Source organism: Anomaloglossus baeobatrachus, chromosome 5, assembly GCF_048569485.1.
Source record: "Anomaloglossus baeobatrachus isolate aAnoBae1 chromosome 5, aAnoBae1.hap1, whole genome shotgun sequence".
NCBI classification, from domain to species: Eukaryota; Metazoa; Chordata; class Amphibia; order Anura; family Aromobatidae; genus Anomaloglossus; species Anomaloglossus baeobatrachus.
Window position 1 is genome coordinate 534,538,014 of NC_134357.1, and position 27,903 is coordinate 534,565,916.

A 27,903-nucleotide genomic window follows, 5' to 3' on the forward strand; every position below is an offset into this window, starting at 1 on the left:
CCTTCCTTTTGTATTTAAACACTTTCTGATTACAATCAGAAAAGGATATTTCTAGAGGTTACAATTCCCCTTGCAGATAATACTAGTGAAGTAATTACCGTATTTTTCGCTTTATAAGACTCACCTGATTATAAGACGCACCCCCAAATTTGGTGAAGGAAAAGAGATTTTTTTTTAATGTTAAATGGGGTCCATCTTATAATGCCAGTGTCCACCTAACAAATCATATAGGGTATATGTCCCTCATAGCCCCCCCATCCTAAAATTAGCCCTCTTAATCTGGATATGGCCCCCTTATATTGAATATAGCCCCCTTGTGCTGGCACACATCCCTCAGTGATGCCACATGTCCCCCATTGATGGCTCACGTCCCCTATTTCTGGCACACGTCCCCTATTGCTGGCACATGTCTCCTATTGATGGAACACGTCCCCTATTTATGGCACACGTCCCCCTGTGCTGGCACACATCATCTATTGCTGGCACACGTCCCCTATTGCTGGCACAGGTCTCCTATAGATGGCACATGTCTCCTACAGCTGACACTGGTCTCCTATGGATGGCACACATCCCCCTGTGCTGCCAATAGCCCCTATGGATGGCACACGTCCCCCTGTGCTGCCTATGGCCCCCTATGGATGGCACACGTCCCCCTGTGTTTGATATGACCCCCTATGGATGGCACACGTCCCCGTGTGCTGCCCACGTCCCCCTGTGTTTGATATGACCCCCTATAGATGGCACACGTCCCCCTGTGTTTGATATGGCCCCCTATGAATGGCACACCCCCCCCTGTGTTAGATATGGCCCCCTATGGATGGCACACCTCCCCCTGTGTTAGATATGGCCCCCATGTTGCTGCCCATAGTAAAATAAACACTCTTTCCTTACCTTCTCCAGTGCTGTCCTCCCTCATGTCTCCCTTCGTGCCTCCCTCCATGCTGCTGAGCTCCGGCACTTCCTGGTTCTCGGTGCCGGTCATGTGATCGGCACAGCAGAGTGATATCATCTCTGCATGCCTGATCACAGTGGCAGCAAGGAGACCGGGAGATCAGCGCTGGAGGAGGTAAATAAAGAGTTTTTTTATTTTACTATGGGCAGCAGCATGGGGGCCATATCTAACACAGGGGGAGCATGTGCCATCAAAGGGGGGCGCAGGCAGATATAATATGCGCCGCTGTCCCAGCCCATCACCGCGGTGCGGTTTCAGCACCACGGTGATGGACAGCGGCAGTGCATATTATGTGAGCGGGAGCAGGAGATCTCCCGCTGCAGCCTTCACCAGCTCACCAGCCTCCCTCAGCCTCCAGCACCGCTCCAGAGCTGCCCCCACCTCCCCTGGACTCTGTAGTGTGTGTGTATATAATAATATATATATATGTATACATACATACACACACACACACACACACACACACACACACACACACACACACACACCCGTACATTCGGATTATAAGACGCACCCCCTACTTTCCCCAAAAATTTGGGGGACCAAAAGTGCGTCTTGTAAAGCGAAAAATACGGTAGATCTTTATTAGGACAATCCATCTTGATTTCTATAGATCAAAAACCAGAAAAACGAGTCATTAACACTAGCTTAATGCAGAAGGTGTACAAAATTTTATTAAATAAGGACATAAGAAACACACAGGTTAAAAACAGTTCAAGGAGTGCTAGCAGAGATACAAAATGGAGGAGCATGCACCCCACTGGCTGAGTATGTGTAATACTATGGTTGTGGGGTCTGTGGAGCTGCGCCCCTCCTTGGCTAATTCGGTTATTATGGGTATGTGTCCTAATTACTCCTCTTGCTGTGCTTCAATTGTCTGATCACGTTATTCTGGTGCTTGGGGAGAGTTTCATCTCCTCTCCCCTGTACCACCAATTTCTAGTATTTTATGCTATGTGTGAGGCAATTGACCTTAGTGCCTACCATTAACTTATATCTGGCACCCCCCTTTCTTTGTAAAACTTTTTACATAAACTATGGAGCACTCCTTTTAGAGAGGTAAACTTGTTATAGCATAGTCATAGACACTTCTGTTCCCAGCCATAGTATTACACATACTCAGCCAGTGGGGTGCATGCTCCTCCATTTTGTATCTCTGCCAGCACTCCTTGAACTGTTTTTAACCTGTGTGTTTCTTATGTCATAATTTAATAAAATTTTGTACACCTTCTGCATTAAGGTAGTGTTAATGACTCGTTTTTCTGGTTTTTGATGTTTTCGGAGTCTCTACCAGGGATTTATTTCCCCTTTAGTCCCATATAGGGGTTATGGTGATCAGTGTTGATCACCAAAAATCTCCCCCTTTTGTCTTTGTTCAGATGTTGTTTACATTTGATTTCTATAGAGTAATGAAATAAACAAAAAATTGGAGAATAAACTTTGAAAACAATATTCAGCCTCTCGTCAACAAATGTGATACTGTTCCAAAAATTAAAAAGAAAGCTATAGCACCTAGGTAAGGGAGAGGATAAAACTTAACCTTTAATAAATTATAAGAAAATAGAATTAGCCAAACATATAAAAGCACACAGAGCCAAACCAAAGTGCGCTGTGTAATAATCACCTAACTTGAATGTCAGTTATACCTCATATAGCATCAAAATAGAGTATAACCAATGCAAATTGCCACCCTCACAATGTATAATCAACTCTTCAAAAAGGACATAAAGATTGTCTAAATCAGAAAGGGAAACTGGCTTATACAATAGACAGTGGTCCAATTCACCTAAGCCATCACGTATGTCCCCCCTAAATATCTTTGACAGACAACAGCATGTATATAATCACAGGGATCTCACCCATCCAGGGATTCCTCCTGTCCTTTACAGTGCAATCATCTGGTGGAGCTCCAGGTGGGCATCGGGTCTTATATATAGCTCACCTTGCCCTAATACCCAAAAAGTCCAGCCCTTACAAGGAAGGTCCACATCTCTCCCTGTTTACTGTCCTCCTTCATGCCCAAACAGCCTTCCGATGCGTTTCGTCCCTAGAAAGGACTCATCAGGGGAAAGGCAAACAGTTCCTCATAGGTAGAGCTATTTCTGGTGCCTGAACATAAAATCAGGCTGCTGCAAGTAGCCGACCTCCTGAAACTAGGTTCTATATACCCCAGTGCACTTGAGTGCATCCAATCACAAGTAGTCAATCAAAAGGCAGGCAGGTGTCCAATCACTCAGACTCCCCTGCTCAATTACTCACCATAAGGATAGAAGGTGGAACACACGCTTTAACTCCATTACTGGTCCCATGCTGCACGTGAATACTCTAACCCGGGACTTCCGGTGACGCTGAACACCGCTGTGTTCCTGAATACAATGCACCACTTTGGGGTTGTAGTCCTGGAACGCATTGGTGGAATACACTCTGGGCGGTGAATTCATGCTCAGTGAATGAAACGCCCATCATCCCATTCTATGAATCCAAACCCGGAGGACACACTTGACACGCGTGTCACGATGGGCAGAACATTGCATTCACAACATGTGATGCAAAAATACGCCTACCGTTTCCATGGCAACCCACACATTACTATTCGGGAGGTTTTATACATTCAAACGGCGGAACATTAGCAACTGCATAATCTAAATCCACCAGTGGGCGGTAGATTACTATTCTCAGCATGTGGCGCAAGTGCTGGCCCACCGTTGCCAAGGCAACCTGTACCTGTCCAAAAGGCTATTTACATTGCAAAATATATACAGTAGTATCAACCCATAAGAGCGAAACAAATGGGGGGGGGGGGGGGATGGAAGAAATTAAACAATATTATGTACCATTTGACCCACACTATCAAAAATACCCCAAATTGATAATTCTATATTGAGTCCCTTATCTTTATTTAAAAATATTCTTTGGAGTAATAACCTTTATACTAATATTTTATAGAGAGTCTAAGGTTCCGTACACTTACCGTATTTTTCGGACCATAAGACGCACTTTTTTCCCCCCAAATGTTGGGGGAAAGTTGGGGGTGCGTCTTATGGTCTGACTGTGGCTGCGGGGAATGAGGTGCTGCGGTGGAGCGAGTCATCGGGGGCACGAGCAGGCAGCAGCAGCGCCTGCCGTGACCACGTGGTCCCGCTCATTACATATGCACGCCCATCCTCCCGCCCATCTCTCAGCGCAGAAGCCGGCTCTGACAGGTGGGCGGGAGGACGAGCGGGGACGCGCGCATAGTAAACAGCCGGCACGCATGATCACCCCTGGCAACTATAGCCTGGAGTGATCATGTGCGGCTGTATTCACTGCCCCCCGCGCGTCATCATCAGCGCGGGGTGCAGTGAATCAGTGTACTCACCCGTCCCCGTATGTAGAGCCGTCTTCCTGTCTGTGACGGTCAGCTCATCTGTGCTGATCAGCTGATCGGCACAGACAGGAAGACATCGTGATGCTGCAGGGGAACGGCTCCACACACACACACACGCACACACGCACACAGGTCAGCGGCGCAGAGAGGAAGATGATTGGTGCTGCAGGGAGTGAGGAACAGGTGAGTATAAACGTTTGTTTTTTTTTCTCTGTGCTATAGGATACAGGCCATATACCAGGATGGTATATGAGAACGATGGGGGCATATAGCAGGATGGGAGTATATGAGCAGGATGGATGGGGGGTATATGAACAGGATGAGGGTATATGAACAGGATGGGGGTATATGAGCAGGATGGGGGTATATGAGCAGGATGGATGGGGGGTGTATGAACAGGATGGGGGTATATGAACAGGATGGGGGTATATGAACAGGATGGGGTATATGAACAGGATGGGAGTATATGAGCAGGATGGATGGGGGGTATATCAATAGGATGGGGGTATATGAACAGGATGGGGGTATATGAACAGGATGTGGGTATATGAGAACAATGGGGGCATATAGCAGGATGGGAGTATATGAGCAGGATGGGGGTATATGAACAGGATGGGAGTATATGAGCAGGATGGATGGGGGAATATGAGCAGGATGGATGGGGGGTATATCAATAGGATGGGGGTATATGAACAGGATGGGGGAATATGAGCAGGATGCTGGTATAGAAGCAGGATAGGGGTATATGAGCAGGATGGGGGTTTATAGTAGGCTCATATACAAGGCAGGAGGATCATTACCAGGATGGGGTACCTTAGTAGAGAATTTGGGGACATTACCCCCATAACAGTGTCAGCAGCAGATCCTCGCCTCATAACAGTGTGTCATGACCACATTTTTTTGCTTAAAGTTTTATTTTCCTCCTCTAAAACCAGGGTGCGTCTTATAGTCCGGTGCGTCTTATAGTCCGAAAAATACGGTATTATTACGTGGTGAGTAATGGCACGTTTCATGGCTATTAGTGTAGCATGTGTCCACCTCTACAAACAAAATGTGTCAACGTCTATAAAATGAAACAAACAAAGTAAATAAACAGTAAAAATGCATAGGACCTCAGTCAGTCGGAAAATTACATGCTACACTAATACCCCTGTTGTCATTCTGAATCGTTTTCCGACTGACTGAGGTCCTCTACAAAAAATGGCAGATCCAGGCGTCTAAGAATTCTGCAGTTTAACTGCGACTGAGGATCAAACAACGAGATATGCTCGTCAGCGTGGTTTGCTGCTTTCAGTAAGAGAATTACAGCAGGTTTAGCATTATCAGCAGCAACAACAGTGCTTACTGGGTACTGTTGGTTGCAACGGTGACGTTCATGCTGCCAAAAAGCAACAAGCCGATCGTGGAAAACATTACAAAGGATTTCGTTGCACTAAATGTAAGAAATTCCGATGTGCAAAAAATGCGTTAGTTCAAGGAGAAATACGTGGTGCCGCACAGGGGAACGGGTTGCGATCATTCTCTACTACGTTCGCTGTGGACTGAAAATCTCACACAAAAGTGTCGGTCAAGGCCGCATTAGCCGTAATATATTTTTGGGCGAAAGATCTGTCCATGATGCAAACAAAACATTTGCTACTAGAGTCGATAATGTAAAATCAGACATACATTGATTGGCAAAATTATATCCGGGAAGTATGCCAACGTTCCCTAAATGATGCGTCAGCCATGGGAGGGCTGGGAGAAATCGTTCAGATCGACGAAAGTTTGATGCGTGGAAATAGGAAATACAACAGGGGACGTCTTCTGCAGGGAAATCGCGTGCCACCAGCGCGACAGAATTATGGTAACGAGGTCGTTGGTCCGTGGATTTTCGGAATGGTGTGGAAAAAAACGGATGGGAAACAAGACTTACGCATGTTCTACGTGCTTTGTCGGAACGAACAAACATTGTGACCAATAATTCAACGCCATATAGCACTCGGCACATTGATCAGATCAGATGAATGGGCCGCTTATCGGAACATTTCTACATGGCAAGATTTCAATTACCTGCACGAAACGGTGAATAATCAATAAAATTTCATTGACCCTACCAGGGGCGCAAACACGCAAAGGATTGAGTGCCACTGGGGTCACATTAAAACCAAAATATTGCGAAAAATGAAAGGTACATCACCGAATTCATTGCCCGGTCACTTGACTGAATATTGGTGGAAAAAGATACACAATGAAGCACCATTCAATGCCATCGTAGATGAAATAGTTGCGCAATTTCCGCTGATATCGCAATTTCTGCTAATTTTTTAACTGACTGAGGTCCTATGCATTTTTACTGTTTATTTACTTTGTTTCATTTTGTAGAGGTGGATACATTTTGTATGTTTCATTTGGTAGAGGTGGATACATGCTACACTAATGCCCGTTTCATGTGTTCCCACATATTTGAAATGTTATTTCACTATGAAATGGGAGAGGGTTGTTTTTTTTCATACAGTCATATGAAAAAGTTTGGGCACCCCTATTAATTTTAACCTTTTTTCTTTATAACAATTTGGGTTTTTGCAACAGCTATTTCAGTTTCATATATCTAATAACTGATGGACTGAGTAATATTTCTGGATGGAAATGAGGTTTATTGTACTAACAGAAAATGTGCAATCTGCATTTAAACAAAATTTGACCGGTGCAAAAGTATAGGCACCCTTATCAATTTCTTGATTTGAACACTCCTAACTACTTTTTTCTGACTTACTAAAGCACGAAATTGGTTTTGTAACCTCATTGAGCTTTGAACTTCATGGGCAGGTGTATCCAATCATGAGAAAAGGTATTTAAGGTGGCCACTTGCAAGTTGTTCTCCTATTTGAATCTCCTATGAAGAGTGGCATCATGGGCTCCTCAAAACAACTCTCAAATGATCTGAAAACAAAGATTATTCAACATAGTTGTTCAGGGGAAGGATACAAAAAGTTGTCTCAGAGATTTAAACTGTCAGTTTCCACTGTGAGGAACATAGTAAGGAAATGGAAGAACACAGGTACAGTTCTTGTTAAGCCCAGAAGTGGCAGGCCAAGAAAAATATCAGAAAGGCAGAGAGGAAGAATGGTGAGAACAGTCAAGGACAATCCACAGACCACCTCCAAAGACCTGCAGCTTCATCTTGCTGCAGATGGTGTCAATGTGCATCGGTCAACAATACAGCGCACGTTGCACAAGGAGAAGCTGTATGGGAGAGTGATGCGAAAGAAGCCGATTCTGCAAGCACGCCACAAACAGAGTTGCCTGAGGTATGCAAAAGCACATTTGGACAAGCCAGTTACATTTTGGAAGAAGGTCCTGTGGACTGATGAAACAAAGATTGAGTTGTTTGGTCATACAAAATGGCGTTATGCATGGAGGCAAAAAAACACGGCATTCCAAGAAAAGCACTTGCTACCCACAGTAAAATTTGGTGGAGGTTCCATCATGCTTTGGGGCTGTGTGGCCAATGCCGGCACCGGGAATCTTGTTTAAAGTTGAGGGTCGCATGGATTCAACTCAGTATCAGCAGATTCTTGACAATAATGTGCAAGAATCAGTGACGAAGTTGAAGTTACGCAGGGGATGGATATTTCAGCTAGACAATGATCCAAAACACCGCTCTAAATCTACTCAGGCATTCATGCAGAGGAACAATTACAATGTTCTGGAATGGCCATCCCAGTCCCCAGACCTGAATACCATTTGAACATCTGTGGGATGATTTGAAGCGTGCTGTCCATGCTCGGCGACCATCAAACTTAACTTAACTGGAATTGTTTTGTAAACAGGAATGGTCAAATATACCTTCATCCAGGATCCAGGAACTCATTAAAAGCTACAGGAATCGACCAGAGGCTGTTATTTTTGAAAAAGGAGGATCTACAAAATATTAATGTCACTTTTATGTTGAGGTGCTCATACTTTTGCACCGGTCAAATTTTGTTTAAATGCGGATTGCACATTTTCTGTTAGTACAATAAACCTCATTCCAATCCAGAAATATTACTCAGTCCATCAGTTATTAGATATATGAAACTGAAATAGCTGTTGCAAAAACCCAAATTGTTATAAAGAAAAATGGTTAACATTAATAGGGCTGCCCAAACTTTTTCATATGACTGTATCATTTCATATCCAGTTCACATTGCGGGCAGACAAATCCCACATAGATCATGTCCAAAAAGGCATATAGAGCAGATTTCTATACCAACAGAGAAAAAAAGATTAAAGTCAGAGAAAATCAGCATCATCCCTAAATATAACAACCATAATTCAGCTGTTCATTCAGACCTTTTGGTGACATTGTGTCCAGTCTGAAAATCCACCTTGCATCACATTGAAGGACTATACGGTTCCAATTGCCACCTCTCATAGGTTTTTTCACCTTATCAATTGCCTTTGGCGATACTTGGCATGAGAACGACCATGAGCATTGAAATTCAATGACGAGCAGTGATGACATGAGTTCAGCTGAGTTCATTGCCGAGTTGACCTTATGATGTCACCACTCGTCGCAACCACTCATACACTGCTGTGTAATCAGCTGCTATTCCTGGGGTGACCTCATGAGGTTATCTCAGTTCACTGCAATGCTTCTCAATAGCTGTGTTCAATGCCAATTAGTTCAGTCTCACCCTTCTCTGATGGTGCCATGTCTTGAACAACAGAGCGACAGAGGTGCTAGCAATAGAGATTTTTGTGTATGTGCATGAACTGGAGTTGTTGGTCATAGCGCATGTAAAGACTCCCACACTAACAACAGCACTATCCAAGTGTGCTTCTGACCTTAAAAATGATAAACCCAATATGTCACCTGATACATTCCCCTGATGACTCCTGTTTTGGAGCAAGAAATCTATCAGTGGGGTGCTAATAATAGAGGGTCCTGCAGTGACAGGTACCCTACAGAGGGTGTGGTGAGTGCTGCATCCCAAGTATAGAAGAAATGAAAGGGCCTTGTAGGTCCAGACTGGAAAGTTTATATGTGTTGAATGCCATGTGGTCTCCCACTCAGGGCATGTTATCTCCTATTTAGGGGCGGTGCTACAGACCTCCATCCACTTGATATGCACCAGTTTGTGTCTGACACATCGTCATAGCGAAGCACCTGCCGTGTTTCAGTGCCCAATCAAAATGGCTAATCCACCACCGTCTCCCCCTCCACAGGAGACGGTGTCAGCGCTCCCATGGACCAAATAATGACATGCTCCTGCAGAGCATGTTGTCATCGTAGTGATGCAAGTTAACTGCACACTGTGCCATGGCATGCATAGAGATAAAGCAAAAGTGTCGATAGAAAAGAAATACAGATGAAAATAGATCACAAATATAAAGCATTTGATATGTTTTGGCCAAATATTATTTTTCAGATATTACCTGCAAAGATATATACGGCCAAATGCATAGACAAATAGAAGCGATAGTGTTGTTTTTCAATACTTTTTATCAGATTTCATAGGTAGAAATTTACAACTCATTATACTAAATAACAATGACCATCACGCCTCTCAGCACGGTGTAACAAAATCCATAAATACAAGGTGCAAACTATGTGGAAAACTCTGTTCCAATTAGTTACAGCATTTTATTAAAATGTGGTTTGCAACTTCTCCTGAATCTGAGAATATCCCACAGTTTGGGCTCTGAAGTGAAAGACCACCATTTGGCTATTGGAACCCCAATTTTGCTGGAATAGGTTTACCATAATTATTTTAAGAACCCTAAACCGCCAGAATGGTAGAGAACCAGAACAGAACAAACCAACAAAATGACTCAATTTCCCTCAGTGCATTAATCTATAGGTCTAGTGACTATTTTGACTCCACAAGTTCTTTCTAGAAATTAGAGCACAGTACTTGTTGCAAAGTGAAAATACCAAATATGCCATTTTTGTGCCCAATAAATAGCTCCCAGCTTGTGGTTCTGGATACATATACATCTTCAGTTTTTAAGTAAATTATTCCCACTACAGCAATGCTAAACATGTGGAAGCTAACAGTGTTTGAGCACCCTGTAAGACTCAGAAATGAGGGGGACGTTTGGCTTTGGGAGCCAAGATTTTGCTGAATTGATTTATGGAAACTTTACTACTTTTTAGAGGCTTTCAGCTGCAAGTAATGTGGAAACCCTCTATTTTTCCAGTTACAAATATTGGACGAAAGCGGGGTTTTGTTTTCTAGGGGCAGAGTCTGCATTTTTAATTTTGGCCTATGTAAGTTTTTTTTGGGTGATTTATTATTCCAGTGTTTGGGAAGCAGAAGGAATAAGAAGAGTTGAATATCATGCTTTACTGGTTTCTGCTCTGATGTCTATTCTTGGCTCTTAAGCTGTTTTTGGCTTAGTAAATAATTAAATTTTGCTTTGTAAGTTGAACATGTATGGAAATGTAAAAAAGAAAAAAAGTTATAAAACTATAATTTTAAAAGATTTTTTATTAAAAAAATAATTCTTTATTCTTGGCAGGTAACCATACCTGGAAATTGGATGGAAAAATTAAATCTTTAATTTTTACATCAGATGACATTAATGTCACACAAGATACAACTGAAGTGAATGCCATTACTCCAGATATCTCATCATCCCTTCATAGCAAAGAGCTATCATTTGATTCTTTTAAACAGGTCTTATCTTCTGATTTATCACAGACTGCTAAGAATGCTAAAACCTGCAAAGGATACATGAAAAATCAAACTGGTCTTACAGCAAAGAGACCATTTTCAAGTGTAGAATATGGAAAAAGTTCTTCCCTCAAAATGTCTTTTGTTGCACATCAAAAAATTCACACACAGGACAAAAAAATGTGTGCTTCAGATTGTGGCAAAAATTATAACCAGAAATCAGGGCATTTTGGACATGAGAAAATTTCTACAGCAGATAAGCCATATTTATGTACAGAATGTGGGAAATGTTTTGCTAGTAAAACTTATCTCGTTAGGCACCAGAAAATACATACAGGGGAGAAGCCTTTTTCATGTTCAGACTGTGGGACATATTTTAGAACTAAGACGAATCTCACTAGGCACCAGAAAATGCATACAGGGGCGAAGCCTTTTTCCTGCTCAGACTGTGGGAAATGTTTTACAGAGAAGTCAGATCTTGTAACTCACCAGAGAATTCACACAGGGGAGAAGCCATATTCATGTTTAGAATGTGAAAAATGTTTTTCACGTAAAACACATCTTGTCGAACATTGGAAAACTCACACAGGAGAGAAGCCATTATCATGTTCAGAATGTGGGCAATGTTTTGCTAGGAAAACACATCTTATTTCACATCAAAGAACTCACACAGGGGAGAAACCTTTTTCATGTTCAGAATGTGGAAAATGTTTTAAACAGAAGTCAGATCTTGTAGCTCACCACAGAAGTCACACAGGGGAGAAGCCATTTTCATGTTCAGAATGTGGAAAATGTTTTACACGGAAGTCAGATCTTGTTAAACATAAGCGAATTCATACGGGGGAGAAGCCATATTCATGTTCAGAATGTGGGAAATGTTTTGCATTTCAAACACAACTTGTTTCACATAAAAAAATTCATACAGGGGAGAAGCCTTTTTCCTGCTCAGAATGTGGGAAATGTTGTACAGAGAAGTCAGAACTTGTAACTCACCTGAGAATTCACACAGGGGAAAAGCCATATTCATGTTTAGAATGTGAAAAATGTTTTTCACGTAAAGCAAATCTTGTTGAACATTGGAAAACTCACACAGGGGAGAAGCCATTATCATGTTCAGAATGTGGGCAATGTTTTGCAAGGAAAACAAATCTTATTGCACATCAAAGAACTCATACAGGGGAGAAGCCTTTCTCATGTTCAGAATGTGGAAAATGTTTTACATATAAGTCAGATCTTGTAGCTCACCAGAGACGTCACACAGGGGAGAAGCCGTTTTCATGTTTAGAATGTGGGAAATGTTTTGCAAAAAAAACACAACTTATTTCCCATCAAAAAACTCACACCGGGGAGAAGCCTTTTTCATGTTCAGAATGTGGGAGATGTTTTGCAGATAAAGCATATCTTGTTAAACACCAGAAATTACATATGGAGGAGAAGCATTTTTCATCTTCAGAATGGAAAATGTTTCACCCAGAAATGTCTTCTTTGAACATCTTAAATCTCACACAGGAAGAAGTCATTTAGAAGAGAAGTGTTTTATATGAACCTCTTAGTTTGTTGTACACCAAGAAAATCTCACATGGAAAGAAACCATATTTTTTCACAAACTGTACAAATAAACGCATAACAAAGAGCAAAAGTGCAGACATTCTATTTTAATGCATAACTAATTTAAGAATGGGTCAGTCTACTATGTCCCTCAGTGGGGCATAGCCATGTGGACTAGGTTCGCACCAAGTTACGCCAACCACTATTCAGGTAGGTGAGAGGACATCCATATACAAGTTCCCTTTGTGAGAACATGGTCCTATGGCGTAGGTTCATAGATGATATTGTCTTCAATTGATGTGGTGATGAGTTCTCACTCTTGGAATTTTTTAAGGATATTAACAAAAATTATTTTTATTTACACTTTTGACCTACAGTGGTGTGAAAAAGTGTTTGCACCTTCCTGATTTCTTATTCTTTTGCATGTTTGTCACACTTAGAGAACCAACCATCAGAATTTTCATATATAAAGTAAACCAGTGCTATACTGGCACTAGGATGCTGAATCCTAGATACAATCTACCAAGGCCAAGAAGGCACACAGGGGCAGGAATAGATAGCAAGACCCGAACCACATATTCCCTTCCTGTTGCACCTATCAATCATATTGCAGTGTATATCTGTAACTTTACTTGCACATCTTTCTGAAATAAAATATCCAATCTAAGCATCCCTAAAAGTCTGGGATAATTTACGACGGAAATCTATTCTGACAAGACCCTTTAATCCGATAACTCCCATATTCTTCAATCCAGAATTCCCTCCAGGTTCCACACAAGGTAAATTCCTTTGTTGGACTGCTAATAATGATTTACGTATTTGTCATGATATGAGGGGGGGAGGATATACTCTCTTTTGCAGAGATACAGGGTTTAGATCCAATACAAACTCTCATGGTTGGAATACAAACAACGTAACTCATTTGTGAACATTGGATTGAGGGGGAGACGGGACTTGACTTCCTCCTCTTCAACCTCATTTGAGAAATTGTTTCTCCAAACCTCCGCACCCTCCCACTCGATTTCATTGATATACAGATCCATGAGTTGTGCCGTCTCTTCTGCAGACACAGACCCATGATTTGTACAAGAATGGGAAACCAAGTTGAGAAGTACTTTTACTGAGGTGGATAAGCAGAAGATATATCCGTTTACCCATCAAACGTGCTCAGCTGGATACGCAAAAGAAAATAATTACAAGATCTTGGCAAGGTAGTACCATTACCTTGTAAGAATGCATGGAATATTCCCCTCTGTGTCTGATGCGTGCTGATGCTGTGGAACAGAAAAGAGCACGATGCTTCATATATGGTGGGAATGCGTGAAAATAAAATATTTTTGGGAGAAGATATTTCTGGTTTACACAAAGACAACTGGCGACACTGTTGCTCTGAACCCCTCAGATAGCTCTTTTATCACTGCTTCCGGGCTCCATTGGATCTCAGAAGCAGAGTCTTCTACGATTCTGTCTTACAGCTGCTCACTCAGTGATACCGAGACGTTGGTGAACAACGGAGGTACCGACTATGCGGGAGTGGCAACAGGAGTTTGCTCATATATGTAATATGGAGGATCTATCAGTGGAAGCGATGGAAGATAACTCAAAATTTGTACAGGTTTGACAGTCTTGGATAATCTCTCCTGACTTACATGCCATTTTTGGGTCTTAGGATATTCCGCTAACTTGTGGACTTATTGGCTCCATATATGATACCCCTAATTCCCAACCCCCCCTTTTTTTTCCTCCCTTTCCCTCTCTCTCTCCAGTATTTTTACAAGTTTTGTCTTGTTCTATTTTGCTACAGTTGATAAAGTTAAAATGGAACCCATTTGCTCCTGTCAGCATAATACTAGCAGGCAATATTGAAAAAAATAATTAATAAGAATACTTGAAACAAAGATGTAGAAAGCTGCTCTGTATTAACTAATGAATGCGTTAATAGGCAGGAGTAGATCCAAGCCCTGCGTTTTAAGAAACTTCTTATTTCTTAAATGTTATAAACACAATGTTTTCTTTTCACCTCTTTATCAATAAAGAAAGATTACATATAAATTATCCAATCTCAGAACAAAAGGTATGCTTAGATTCAGCATCCTAGCACCAATAAAGCACTGGCTTTACTTTATACAGTGTGTCCACCCATATCCTGTACATCGCCATTAATTTGAGAACAGCGGCAGCTATAGGAATAGAAGTGGTGTCTAGGTATAGTAAAGTAGCCATGCGCTACGCAATGAAACCACCTATAGCGCCACCTGGTGTAAAGCAACGGAGTTAGCATTTTTATCTCAAACTGAATGAGATAGAGAGAAAAAGTGAATTAAAAAATTGTAGGGCATCCTCAATTCAATATGAATCGACACCTTGCATAGAGAAATGCTATGATAAGAACGTGTAAAACTCACAAGGCTGCGGACGTGAAATGATACCTCATGGAGACCTTCCTACAAGTCATTGGTTATGGTGGCTGCATGGAGTGGCCTCCACGCTCACTTGACCTGACCCCATTGGACTTTTTTCTGTGAGGTCACATCAAAGAGCACGTGTATGCGACCCTTTCACCAACATTGCAGGATCTACGACGACGTATCACAGTGCAAACGTGTCACCTGCCATATTGCACAACGTGCAGCAAGATACAGTATGCTGTCCAGAGTCCACATGTGCATTGCAGCTGAAAGTGGCCACTTTGAGCATCAAAGTTAAATGAGCGCCATATGCGTGACCAACATTCAATGTTTTTCAGGGTGGGGTCATGGGTTTCATATCATAGTATTTCTGTATGCAAGTTGTCAATTCATATTGAATTGATGATGCCCTACAATTTTTTAATTCACGTTTTTTCTCTCTCGTTTCGTTTTTGAGATAAAAATGCTAACTCCATTGCTTTCCACCAGGTGGCGCTATAGGGGGTTTCATTGTGTAGCACATGGCTACTTTACTATACCTAGACACCACTTCTATTCCTATAGCTGCCGCCATTCTCAAGTTAATGGCGGTGGACAGGATATGGGTGGACACACTGTATATGAAAATCCTGCTGGTTGGTTCTCTTTAAATGTTTCAGATTACGAAATTTAAGTATTAGGCAAAGATAACACAAGTAAACCTAAAGTGCCATATATAAATAAAGGTCTTAATTATTAAGCGGAAAAAAAATCCAATCCTACAGGGCACTGTGTGAAAAAGTTCTTGAGGCCCACTCAATTTTACAGAGTTGTAATTCAGTCACATTTGAGAGTTTCCGAGCATGAACCTCCTTTTTAGGGTATGTGCGCACACTGCGTTCTGGCTTGAAAACTCAACTGCACACTTTTGACAAATGTAAACACTGCGTTTGACAAAAAGAAAGCGGTCAAAATGCATGCCTTTTTACGCATTTTCCTTGCATTTTGGACAGTGCGTTTTGAGATTGAGAAATCAATGGGTGGAAAATGTTCACAAAATGCAATAAAGAAGTGACATGCTGCTTTTTTTTTTTTTAGGCAAAGATTTTGATAAATATTTGTCAAACAAAACGCTGTCTAAAAAAGGCAACGTGGGCATGGAAATGTTGATTTCTCGTCGACTTTGCTGGGGAAGCAAAACGCATACATTTTGTCATTGACACACTGCAGTTTAAAACGCGACCAAAACGCAAGACAAAACGCAACTTGCGGACAGACCCTTAAGGTCATGCCACAGCTTCTCAATTGGATTACGGTCAGGACTTTGACTAGACCACTTCAAAGTCTTAATTTTGTTTTTCTTAAGGCATTCAGAGGTGGACTTGCTGACATATCATTGTCCTGCTGCATAACCCAATTGCGTTTCAGCTTCAAATCACAAACAAATGGCTGGACATTCTCCTTCAAGTTTTTTGGATAGTGTCACAAACCACCGGGGGGGTCACTCAGAAATCCCCCGCGCTGGCTACCAGTACGTCACAATCGGGGGGTAACAAGTGGGGGTCACCCCTACTTTATACCTCCCGACCGACAGACAGAGCACGTGACGCGCTCTCTAGCGCCCCTCTTATAGTCAGGCCAATTATGGAATTGCCCGACAATAAGCAAGGAGGCCGCTATACTACTTATGCCGATTATTGAAGGGCCCCCGGCGAGAGAAGGGTATATATTCCCCCGACCTCCGCGGGCGGAATATATAAACTCTCCCCGAATCTCACTGGCCTCCCCACAATAATCCTTGGCACAACTCGCTGCCACCAACCGATTTACGGTAACTATTAGCCGAACACACAGACGTGGGATTCAAGATCGAGATAACAGAACAGCCCAAGATTAATTATATAATTTAATCAGCCTAAAGCACACTAGAACTACAATATATACAATAGGGAATCTACAGAATATACAGTTATGTCAGAGTACAGTTACAATCAAAGCATGGGTTACAACCAGGCATACACAGTTCCAGCAGTTACCTTGTTGCGTCTGGCCACAGGGGGGCGCTGTAGACCAGGTTTCCAGGAACTCCCTCACAGGTCTTTCCCAACCAGGCCCCCGAGCAGAAGAACACTGGAAAATGGCCGAAGTAGGGTTATCAACCTGGGCAGATCCAGGTCCCCTCCTACCTTAGTGACCTCACAGGGAAGCACTGCCACTCCCCCTGCATGGATCAGAATTATCCAGCAAAGGGGATATTGGCCATAACTTTGCCTGGGAGCGTCGTAGGCAGACGCCAATGCTCTCATTGTGACAGTTATGAATTTAGCTACAGAACGAGGGGACTCATGACCTGTCTACGAGTTCCCATATGGCTGATATCACGCCTGGGGTATTTCCCAAGCTCCCCCTTCCATAAAAAAGGTGTGCCAGCATCGTCCGCCTGCGCAAACACCATTTTTATGGTTGCCATATTTATCGGAGATATGGCTTGCGAGATATGAACCATTTTTTACTGGAGTCGTTCTGTCTGGCTACTTCCAAGCCTTGCTAATGAGATACAACTCTTGTTACAGGGTGACGGCAGGGAGTCATCCTGGGTCCATTGTCCTCACATCATCTCATCTCCATATCAGAGGAGATGGCTGTTGGAGGTGTAAGTGGGATGTGACACCTTCACAGATGCTGGACATTTGAGCACAAGAAGGGAGGGGGGCACTGCCAGGGAGTGATGAGAGCAATTATGACTTCTAGTCATAATTCCTCTTCATATCCCAGGATTTACCTCACACCTCCCCCCTTTTGAGGGCGCTAGGGGGCAGCACACTCCGGTGTTCCCCCGTGCGCCCGTCCGCGACCTCTCCTTGTCGGGACAGCCCGTCTGCGTTACCGTGGTCACGGCCCCTTTTGTGGCGAATGGTGAAGTCGTATTGCTGGAGCGCAAGGCTCCATCGCAACAATCGCCCATTCGTCCCAGAGACGGTGTGCAACCAGCTGAGGGGATTGTGGTCCGTCTCCACGATGAAGTGGCGCCCGTATAGATAGGGTTGCAGACGCTGCAGGGCCCACACTATGGCCAGGCACTCCTTCTCCATTGTAGAATAGGCCACTTCCCTTGGTAACAGCTTCCTGCTCAGGTACAAGACTGGGTGCTCTTGGCTCGCAGAGTCCACCTGGCTGAGCACCGCACCGAGGCCGAAGTCACTGGCGTCGGTCTGTACTACAAACGGCCGCGTGAAGTCGGCTGCCTGTAGCACGGGCGGGCTGGACAGGGCGTCCTTTAGGGCCCGGAAGGCTGTCTCGCAGTCCACTGTCCAATCGACTGCAGAGGGCAGCTTCTTCTTGGTGAGGTCCGTCAAGGGCTTTGCCAGGCTACTATAGCATGGAACAAACCTCCTATAGTACCCAGCGGTCCCCAAGAAGGACATCACCTGCTTCTTGGTCCTGGGGGTGGGCCAGGATGCGATGGCCTCCACTTTCTCAGGCTCGGGCTTCAGCGTTCCCCCACCTACCCGGTGACCGAGGTACTGGACCTCGCTCATGGCCAGCTGACACTTTCCCGGCTTGATGGTCAAACCTGCCCGGTGGATCCGCCTGAGCACCTGTGCTAGATGCTCTAGGTGGTCCTCCCAGGTGGGACTGAAGACGGCAATGTCATCCAGGTACGCGGCCGCGTACCCTTCAAGTCCCTTGAGCAGGGTGTTGACCATCCGCTGGAAAGTGGCAGGGGCATTCCTCATCCCGAATGGCATCACCGTGGACTCGTACAGTCCAAATGGGGTAATAAAGGCAGAGCGTTCCCTGGCCTTGCGAGTCAGGGGGATCTGCCAATATCCCCGGCTCAGATCCATGATGGTCAGGTACTGAGCCCCGGCCAACTGATCGAGCAGGTCATCGATGCGTGGCATTGGGTACGCATCGGCGACCGTGACCGCATTGAGCCCCCTGTAGTCCACGCAGAACCGAGTGGTTCGGTCCTTCTTAGGGACGAGGACTACAGGCGAGGCCCAAGCGCTGTTGGATGCCTGGATCACCCCCAGGTTCAGCATCTCGTCAATCTCCTGGCGCATGTGTTGCTGCACCTCCAGGGAGACCCGATATGCTGAACGCCGGATCGGGGGATGATCCCCAGTGTCCACGTGATGGACAGCCAAGTCAGTCCTTCCGGGCTGGTTGGTAAACAACCCCCGGAAGGGGTGTAGGGTGGCCCACAGCTGGGACCGTTGGTCCTCCAAGAGCTGGTGGCCAACCTCCACATCCTCAATGGATCCGCCTGCCCTAACCTGGGCTAGCATATCCAAGAGGGTTTCCGCTTCTCCCTCCTCGGGCAGGTTGCACACAGGGAGTGCACATGCCTCCCGCTCATGATGTGCCTTCATCATGTTCACATGGAAGGGCTTCCGCCTTCCACGGGCAGGGTCCAGGGTGACCAGGTACGTCACAGGGTTGAGCTGCTGGTACACGAGGTATGGGCCTTCCCAGGCTGCCTGAAGCTTGTCCTGTGGTACGGGGACCAGTACCCACACCTCTTGACCCACTTGGTAGGTCCTCTCACAAGCGTTCTGGTCGTACCAACGCTTCTGATCGGCCTGGGCTTGAGCCATATTGTCGTGTACCAGTTGCGTCAAGGCCTGCATTTTGTCCCGGAAGCGCATGACATACTCGATAACCGACACTCCAGGGGTGGCCAAATCCCCTTCCCAAGCCTCTTTCACCAGAGCCAGGGGGCCCCGCACACGTCGCCCGTACAGGAGCTCAAACGGTGAGAATCCTGTTGAGGCCTGTGGAACCTCCCGGTAAGCAAATAACAGGTGTGGGAGATACCGCTCCCAGTCACGCCCGTGGGAGTCGACCAACATCTTAAGCATCTGCTTTAAGGTGCCATTGAACCGCTCGCACAGGCCATTAGTCTGTGGATGGTACGGGCTGGCCACCAGATGTCGCACCTGGACTTGCTTACAGAGGGCCTCCATCAGCTGGGACATGAATTGGGTCCCCCGGTCGGTGAGCATTTCCTGGGGAAAACCCACTCGGGAGAAAATCTCCAGCAATGCGGTGGCCACCTTGTCAGCCCGAATGGACGACAAGGCCACTGCTTCTGGGTACCGGGTGGCATAGTCAACTACCGTCAGTATGAAGCGTTTCCCGGAGCTGCTGGGGATGGCCAGCGGGCCGACCAGATCCACAGCCACCCTCCTGAAAGGCTCATCGATGATTGGCAGAGATACCAGTGGGGCTTTGGGGCGTGGCCCCGCCTTCCCCACTCTCTGACAGGTTTCACACGAACGGCAGTAGGCAGCCACATCGGCCCCCATTTTTGGCCAGTAGAAATGCTGGTTTAACCTGGCCTTGGTCTTAGCGATCCCTAGGTGTCCGGCCATCGGAATCTCATGTGCGATCCGCAACAACTCCGTCCGGAACGGATAGGGTACCACCAACTGTCGGTCCCTGGGCCACGCCTCCGGTGAACCCTGCTGGACCGTGGCCCGGTACAGCCGTCCTTGGTCCCAGACCACTCGCTCCGGGTCCGAGTCCGAGGGAGGCTGTGCCGCCTGCTCCTTTAGAGCTTTCAGGCTGTCGTCAGCTTCTAACGCTGCCTGAAACTCCTGACTAGATGTGGCCAGAATCGACGAGACTGTCACATCTTCAGTCAGTACCCCGGGACCTGTGTCCTGGCCTCCACCTGACTCGGCTGCCACTTGGTCAGAAGGGGAAGAGCTATCGGACCTCCGGGAGGCCCCTTGGCTTCCAGCACTCCCACTGCGGGTGACAGCGGCCACAGCCGCTGCGACCGTGGGTCGTGCCTGCTCCTCCTCCGTTCCTGACCAAGTCGCCGGCTCAGGCAGACCTACCTGGCTTCCTGACACCCCGGTTGTGGGGGAACCCTGCACCGAGATCTTACCTGGGAGCACTTCCGCTCCTGGACCGGCCCCAATCTCACCTGCCTGTTCCCCCCCTGCAGCAACAGAACCCCGCTGTGAAATCTCTGGGGACCCCACATTTGCTGTGGTAGCCCCCACCCCACACACTGGTCCTCCCCCTGCAGCACCCTGCTCTCTGCTTATCCCTGCAGAGGGCAGCAGATCCCAGCTCACAGGCTGGTTACTTGTAGAGGCATTGTCACACCTTTCTCTGACCCCCTCCCCTGTCACAGCTGCAGCTGCGTGTGTGTCTATGGTGTCTGTGCAAGCAGAAATATCAGAGTTCACTCCCTCCTCCCTTACATCATTCATAGATAACACATTAACATTGTCCGGAGGCACGTCAGCACTGGCTGAAGGTTCAGCCTTTGGGGCGGGGCCAAACTGGGAGGTTATTTGCCCCAAATCTGTCCCAAGTAGCACGTTTGCAGGGATCCGATCAGTTACCCCCACCTCCCTCACCCCTCGCCCTGCGCCCCAGTCCACATAAATGTCAGCAACAGGCAGCGCCGGGTCAATGCCTCCAATCCCGGAGACAGCGAGGGTTTTTCCAGGGATCAAGTCTTGGGGGGACACCATCTCAGGCCGCACCAGAGTCACCTCCGAGGCGCTGTCTCGCAGTCCTATGGTCACAGACTGGCCGACGGTGACAGGTTGGAAGCTGTCCAGGGACCTACCACCACCCCCACCCACACAATACACCTTGGGCGGCCCTTGGGACGGGGACGGAGCCGGGGCCTTGGGACGCTGAGGGCACATGGCCTTGAAGTGTCCAGGTAGGTTGCACTGGTGGCACCGTCTTGGCTCTGCCACGGGCCTGGAGAGGGGAGTTGAGGGGGACACCCCCTGCAGTCTAGGGGCAGGTGGGGCAGTCGCAGAGTTCATCTTACCCCCTCTCCAGGTGCCGCTGGTGGCTGCTCTCCTGGCCTCAGGAGCCCGATTGTTGGTGTAGTCATCTGCCAGGGCAGCTGTAGCCGTGGATCCCTTTGGCTTCTGGTCTCGGATGAACTGGCGGAGATCCTCAGGGCAGTTCCACAAGAGTTGCTCCGTGATGAACAAGTCCAGGATCTCCGGTCCGGTGGAAAGCTGCAGGCCTTGGGTCCAGTGGTCGGCAGCTCGGGCAAGTGCCCGCCGGTGGTCAGCCCAGGAGTCCTTTGGTCCCTTCTGCAGCGTCCGGAACTTCTTGCGGTAGGACTCCGGGGTGAGGTTGTACTGTTGGATCAGGGCCCGCTTGATGGTGTCGTAGCCCTGATCCGCCTCAGCAGGCAAGTCCCCAAGGATATCCAGGGCCTTACCCCTTAAACGGGGGGTCAGGTATTTGGCCCACTGGTCCTTGTTCAGATGATGCTGCAAGCAAGTCCGTTCAAAAGCAGTCAAGAAAGAGTCCAAGTCTCCATCCTTCTCCAGCACTGGGAAGTCCTCAACACGGACCTTTGGAAGTTTGGTGTCTGGAAGGTCACGGGTGGCTGATGAGGGCCGGAGCTGAGCTAGCTGCAGCTGGTAGTTACGCTCTGCCTGGCGCTCTTCACGCGCTGCTTGCCGCTCACGCTCGGCCATGAGTTCCTTGTAGCCCTCCCGGTCTCCAGCCTGGCGTAGGGCCATAGCCATTTGAAGAAGGCTATCCGAGCCTCCCAGGCTCGGTGGAATGGCACGTGGTGATCTGCGGCCCGCTGCGGAGCCTGGTGATTCACTGTCCATGGCAGAGCGGAGGGCTGGCATCTGGCTCGTTGAGGACCCTTGGGCGAGCTGCTCCTCATCTTGTCCAGCAGTGCCCGGTTGTGCAATGTCCTCTGCAGAGCTGTTTTCTGGCGTCGAGCTCCTGGAGGGCTCGTGGACAACCTCCTCATCGTCTCTGGCCTGAGCATCGGCCATTCCTTTGGCTTTGCTCCTGGTGCTATCAGCCATTGTTGCAGACTTTGGTCACTGACACAGAACTGACACCTGATGCCTCCACACACCTTACAGTATCTGCACTCTGACACTCTAGTGTTGAGCTGGTCTGAAGACCCCAGCAGCCACAGCTGCTGCAGGCAGTCTTTAGTGTCTGGGAGTATGGGTCTCACACTCACACACACTATTATCTCGATCCCACCGCTATGCCACCAATATGTCACAAACCACCGGGGGGGTCACTCAGAAATCCCCCGCGCTGGCTACCAGTACGTCACAATCGGGGGGTAACAAGTGGGGGTCACCCCTACTTTATACCTCCCGACCGACAGACAGAGCACGTGACGCGCTCTCTAGCGCCCCTCTTATAGTCAGGCCAATTATGGAATTGCCCGACAATAAGCAAGGAGGCCGCTATACTACTTATGCCGATTATTGAAGGGCCCCCGGCGAGAGAAGGGTATATATTCCCCCGACCTCCGCGGGCGGAATATATAAACTCTCCCCGAATCTCACTGGCCTCCCCACAATAATCCTTGGCACAACTCGCTGCCACCAACCGATTTACGGTAACTATTAGCCGAACACACAGACGTGGGATTCAAGATCGAGATAACAGAACAGCCCAAGATTAATTATATAATTTAATCAGCCTAAAGCACACTAGAACTACAATATATACAATAGGGAATCTACAGAATATACAGTTATGTCAGAGTACAGTTACAATCAAAGCATGGGTTACAACCAGGCATACACAGTTCCAGCAGTTACCTTGTTGCGTCTGGCCACAGGGGGGCGCTGTAGACCAGGTTTCCAGGAACTCCCTCACAGGTCTTTCCCAACCAGGCCCCCGAGCAGAAGAACACTGGAAAATGGCCGAAGTAGGGTTATCAACCTGGGCAGATCCAGGTCCCCTCCTACCTTAGTGACCTCACAGGGAAGCACTGCCACTCCCCCTGCATGGATCAGAATTATCCAGCAAAGGGGATATTGGCCATAACTTTGCCTGGGAGCGTCGTAGGCAGACGCCAATGCTCTCATTGTGACAGTTATGAATTTAGCTACAGAACGAGGGGACTCATGACCTGTCTACGAGTTCCCATATGGCTGATATCACGCCTGGGGTATTTCCCAAGCTCCTCCTTCCATAAAAAAGGTGTGCCAGCATCGTCCGCCTGCGCAAACACCATTTTTATGGTTGCCATATTTATCGGAGATATGGCTTGCGAGATATGAACCATTTTTTACTGTAGTCGTTCTGTCTGGCTACTTCCAAGCCTTGCTAATGAGATACAACTCTTGTTACAGGGTGACGGCAGGGAGTCATCCTGGGTCCATTGTCCTCACATCATCTCATCTCCATATCAGAGGAGATGGCTGTTGGAGGTGTAAGTGGGATGTGACACCTTCACAGATGCTGGACATTTGAGCACAAGAAGGGAGGGGGGCACTGCCAGGGAGTGATGAGAGCAATTATGACTTCTAGTCATAATTCCTCTTCATATCCCAGGATTTACCTCACAGATAGACATCAGAATTCATGGTTCTAGTTACAATAGCCTGTCTTCCAGGTCCTGAAACAGGAAAACATCCCCAGACCATCACACTACCACCACCATATTTTACTGTCAGTATGATGTTCCTTTTCTGAAATGCTGTGTTACTTGTACGCCAGATGTAATGGGACATACCCCTTCTAAAAAGTTCAACTTTTTGGTTTTTTTCTCTTTGTTTTTCTACTTTACTGTTTATCCCCATTTGATAGGTGCTCCATGGACAATGCTACCAGGTGTGTATCTTGTCAGATGTATGCATGCCTTGAGCAGCCGTTCGAGGGTGACTATGTCTGCACTCGATGCAAGCATGTTGCGTATTTGGAAGCCAAGGTGACTGATCTAAATAAGCAGCTTGCAACACTAAGGGGCATTGCAAACCTGGAGAGGAGTTTAGAGCTCACTGAGCTTTCTCTGGCTGGGGCCAGTGATATGGAGGAGGGTGGAAGTGGGGAAGATCAGGACCCAGAGGTAGGTAGCTGGGTAACAGAAGAAGAGGTAGGGGGACAAGTGTCAGGGAGCCTAGTCCTGACCTGGCACAACCTAGTAAATATGCCTGTTTGGTTGATATTAGGAATGAAGGGCCTGGACTAGGGTCACTACAGCAGGATGTTGCTCCTAGCAACCAGGAAAAAAACTGCTGTAGGAAGGAGGGAAATAGGAGTGCAGCAAAGCCCAGACAGATGTTGGTGGTAGGGGACTCTATAATTAGGCGGACAGACAGGGTCATCTGTCGCCGAGACCGTGAATGCCGAACAGTGTGTTGTCTGCCGGGTGCTCGGGTTCGGCATATTGTGGATCGGATAGACAGATTGCTGGGTGGGGCTGGGGAAAACCCAGCGGTCATGGTGCACATTGGTACTAATGACAAAGTTAGAGGCAGGTGGAAGGTCCTTAAAAATGATTACAGGGAACTAGGAGAGAAGCTGAAGTCCAGGACCTCCAAGGTGGTGTTTTCAGAAATACTACCGGTGCCACGAGCGTCACTAGAAAGACAGCGGGAGCTTAGGGAGATAAATATGTGGCTTAGAAATTGGTGCAGGAAGGAAGGGTTCGGGTTCATGGAGAACTGGGCCGACTTCTCAGTCGGCTACAGGCTCTACGGTAGGGACGGGCTGCACCTCAATGGGGAAGGTGCAGCTGTGCTGGGGGAGAAAATGGTCAGACGGATGGAGGAGCTTTTAAACTAGGATCGGAGGGGAGGGAGGGTAGTGGAGCAAATAAGGGGATAGATAGAGCAGATAGAGACAGGGAGACGGTAGGGGTCAATGAAGGATTAGGGGGGGATGGGACATACAAGGAACGTAGGGAGGCTAGGAGTAATAAAGGTGTTAATAGGATTAAATGTCTACTGGCAAATGCAAGAAGTCTTGCAAACAAAATGAATGAATTGGAGACTCTTATGTCAACCATGGATTATGATGTGGTGGGCATTACGGAAACCTGGCTGGATGAAAGCCATGACTGGGTGACAAACATACAGGGTTATAGTACATTTAGGAAGGACAGGAAAGGCCAAAAAGGTGGTGGGGTGTGTATATTTATTAAATCTAACCTAAAACCTGTGTTGTATGATGACATTGAGGGGAACAGCAACAATGTAGAGTCAGTATGGGTAAATGTACATGGGGAGGGAAATAATGGAAAAATGCTAGTTGGAGTTTGCTATAAGCCTCCTAACATACCTGAACAAATAGAGGGTGAAATGCTGGAACAAATTGAAAAGGCAGCTAATAATAATAATCGGGTTCTTATTATGGGGGATTTCAACTATCCAGACATACAGTGGGACATAGAATCTTCTGGTTCTGCTAAAAGCTATAAGTTCTTATCTACCATTCAAGACCATTTCCTCTCTCAGATGGTAGGTGAACCGACCAGGGGAGATAATTTGCTAGATCTGGTCCTGTCAAATAGACCGGATACAATTTCAGATCTACAGGTCCGGGAGCACTTGGGCACCAGCGATCATAATATGGTAAGCTTCAACATAATATTCAATAGAACATTTGAAAGGGGGAATGCTAAAACCTGGAATTTTAGAAAAGCTGATTTCAACAAATTAAGGGAAGAGCTTAAATGTGTAGATTGGAACAAAGTCATGGTAACTGGGGATACCGAACATAAATGGGGTAAGTTTAAGGATATACTACTAGAGTCCTGTAAAAAACGTATACCCTCTGGTAATAAAATGTCCAGGAATAAAAAGAAACCACTATGGATAAATAAGACTGTACAAAGTATAATAAAACAAAAACAAAGGGCATTTAAAATCTTAAAGGCTGAGAATACAGAAATAGCATTGCAGGAGTATAAAGATATCAATAGGAAATGTAAAAAAGAAATCAAACAAGCAAAATTAGCTACTGAAACAAAAATCGCCAATGACATTAAAATAAATCCCAAAATCTTTTATAAATACATTAATGCCAAAAGGAAAACAAAGGATAGTATCGGCCCCTTAAAATATAATAACAAGTTAGTTATAGAGGACAAACAAAAGACTGAGATATTAAATAGGCATTTCTCATCTGTATTCACCGAGGAACTGACTGTACCAGGGATCATTCAACAAGTGAAAAATCAAAGTCCACCACCCGATATAATTAATTTAACACAAGATGAAGTACGCCTACGTCTGAGTAAATTAAACATTGACAAATCCCCAGGGCCAGATGGCATTCATCCACGAATATTGAGGGAATTGAGCTCCGTAATCGACAGACCGCTGTATCTCATCTTTTTAGACTCACTTGTAACAGGGTTGGTGCCTCAGGATTGGAGGATTGCTGATGTGGTACCGATATTTAAGAAAGGTAAGAGGGTAGATCCAGGCAACTACCGTCCAGTAAGCCTGACATCAGTAGTATGCAAAGTTTTTGAGGGCATTTTAAGGGATGACATGCAAAAATATATTGCAGAAAATAATATGATAACTGACAAACAGCATGGATTCATGAAAGATAAGTCGTGTCTAACCAACCTGTTGGGGTTCTATGAGGGGGTAAGTTCAAATCTGGATATTGGTAATGCAGCTGATGTGATTTATTTGGACTTTGCAAAGGCATTTGATACTGTACCACATAATAGCCTTATACTAAAGCTCCAGAAGCAAGGACTAGGGGACACAATATGCAACTGGGTAAGGAATTGGCTAAAAGATAGGAAACAAAGAGTAGTCATAAATGGTACATTCTCTAAATGGGCTATAGTCAGCAGTGGGGTGCCGCAGGGATCTGTGCTTGGACCGATTCTATTTACTCTCTTTATTAATGACCTTGTGGATGGGATTGATAGTACAGTATCAGTCTTTGCCGATGACACCAAACTATGTAGGATATTAAAAACTGACCTGGATAGTACAATATTACAAAAAGATCTGGATAAGATGTCAGAATGGGCAGATACTTGGCAAATGAGATTTAATGTTGATAAATGTAAAGTAATGCACCTAGGACGGAGTAATCCTATAGCTGCGTATACATTAAATGGAAGTAAACTCGGGACTACAGAACAGGAGAAGGACTTGGGTATTCTCATTACAAATAAGCTGAGCAGCAGCACTCAATGTCAAGCAGCAGCTGCTAAAGCAAACAAGATTTTAGGGTGTATAAAAAGAGAGATTAGATCCCGTGATCCCAACG

General features: G+C 46.0%; 1 protein-coding gene across 1 annotated transcript in view; it reads left to right on the forward strand.

The window, feature by feature from the left end:
- The window catches only part of LOC142312156 (uncharacterized), a 186,704-nt gene extending 173,911 nt beyond the window's left edge, over positions 1-12,793 (forward strand). Inside the window, 1 exon segment of the mRNA XM_075351058.1 lies at positions 11,212-12,793. Within this exon segment, the coding sequence (XP_075207173.1) occupies positions 11,212-12,484 (1,273 nt within the window). The 3' untranslated portion in view covers positions 12,485-12,793.
- Positions 12,794-27,903: the final 15,110 nt, after the last annotated feature.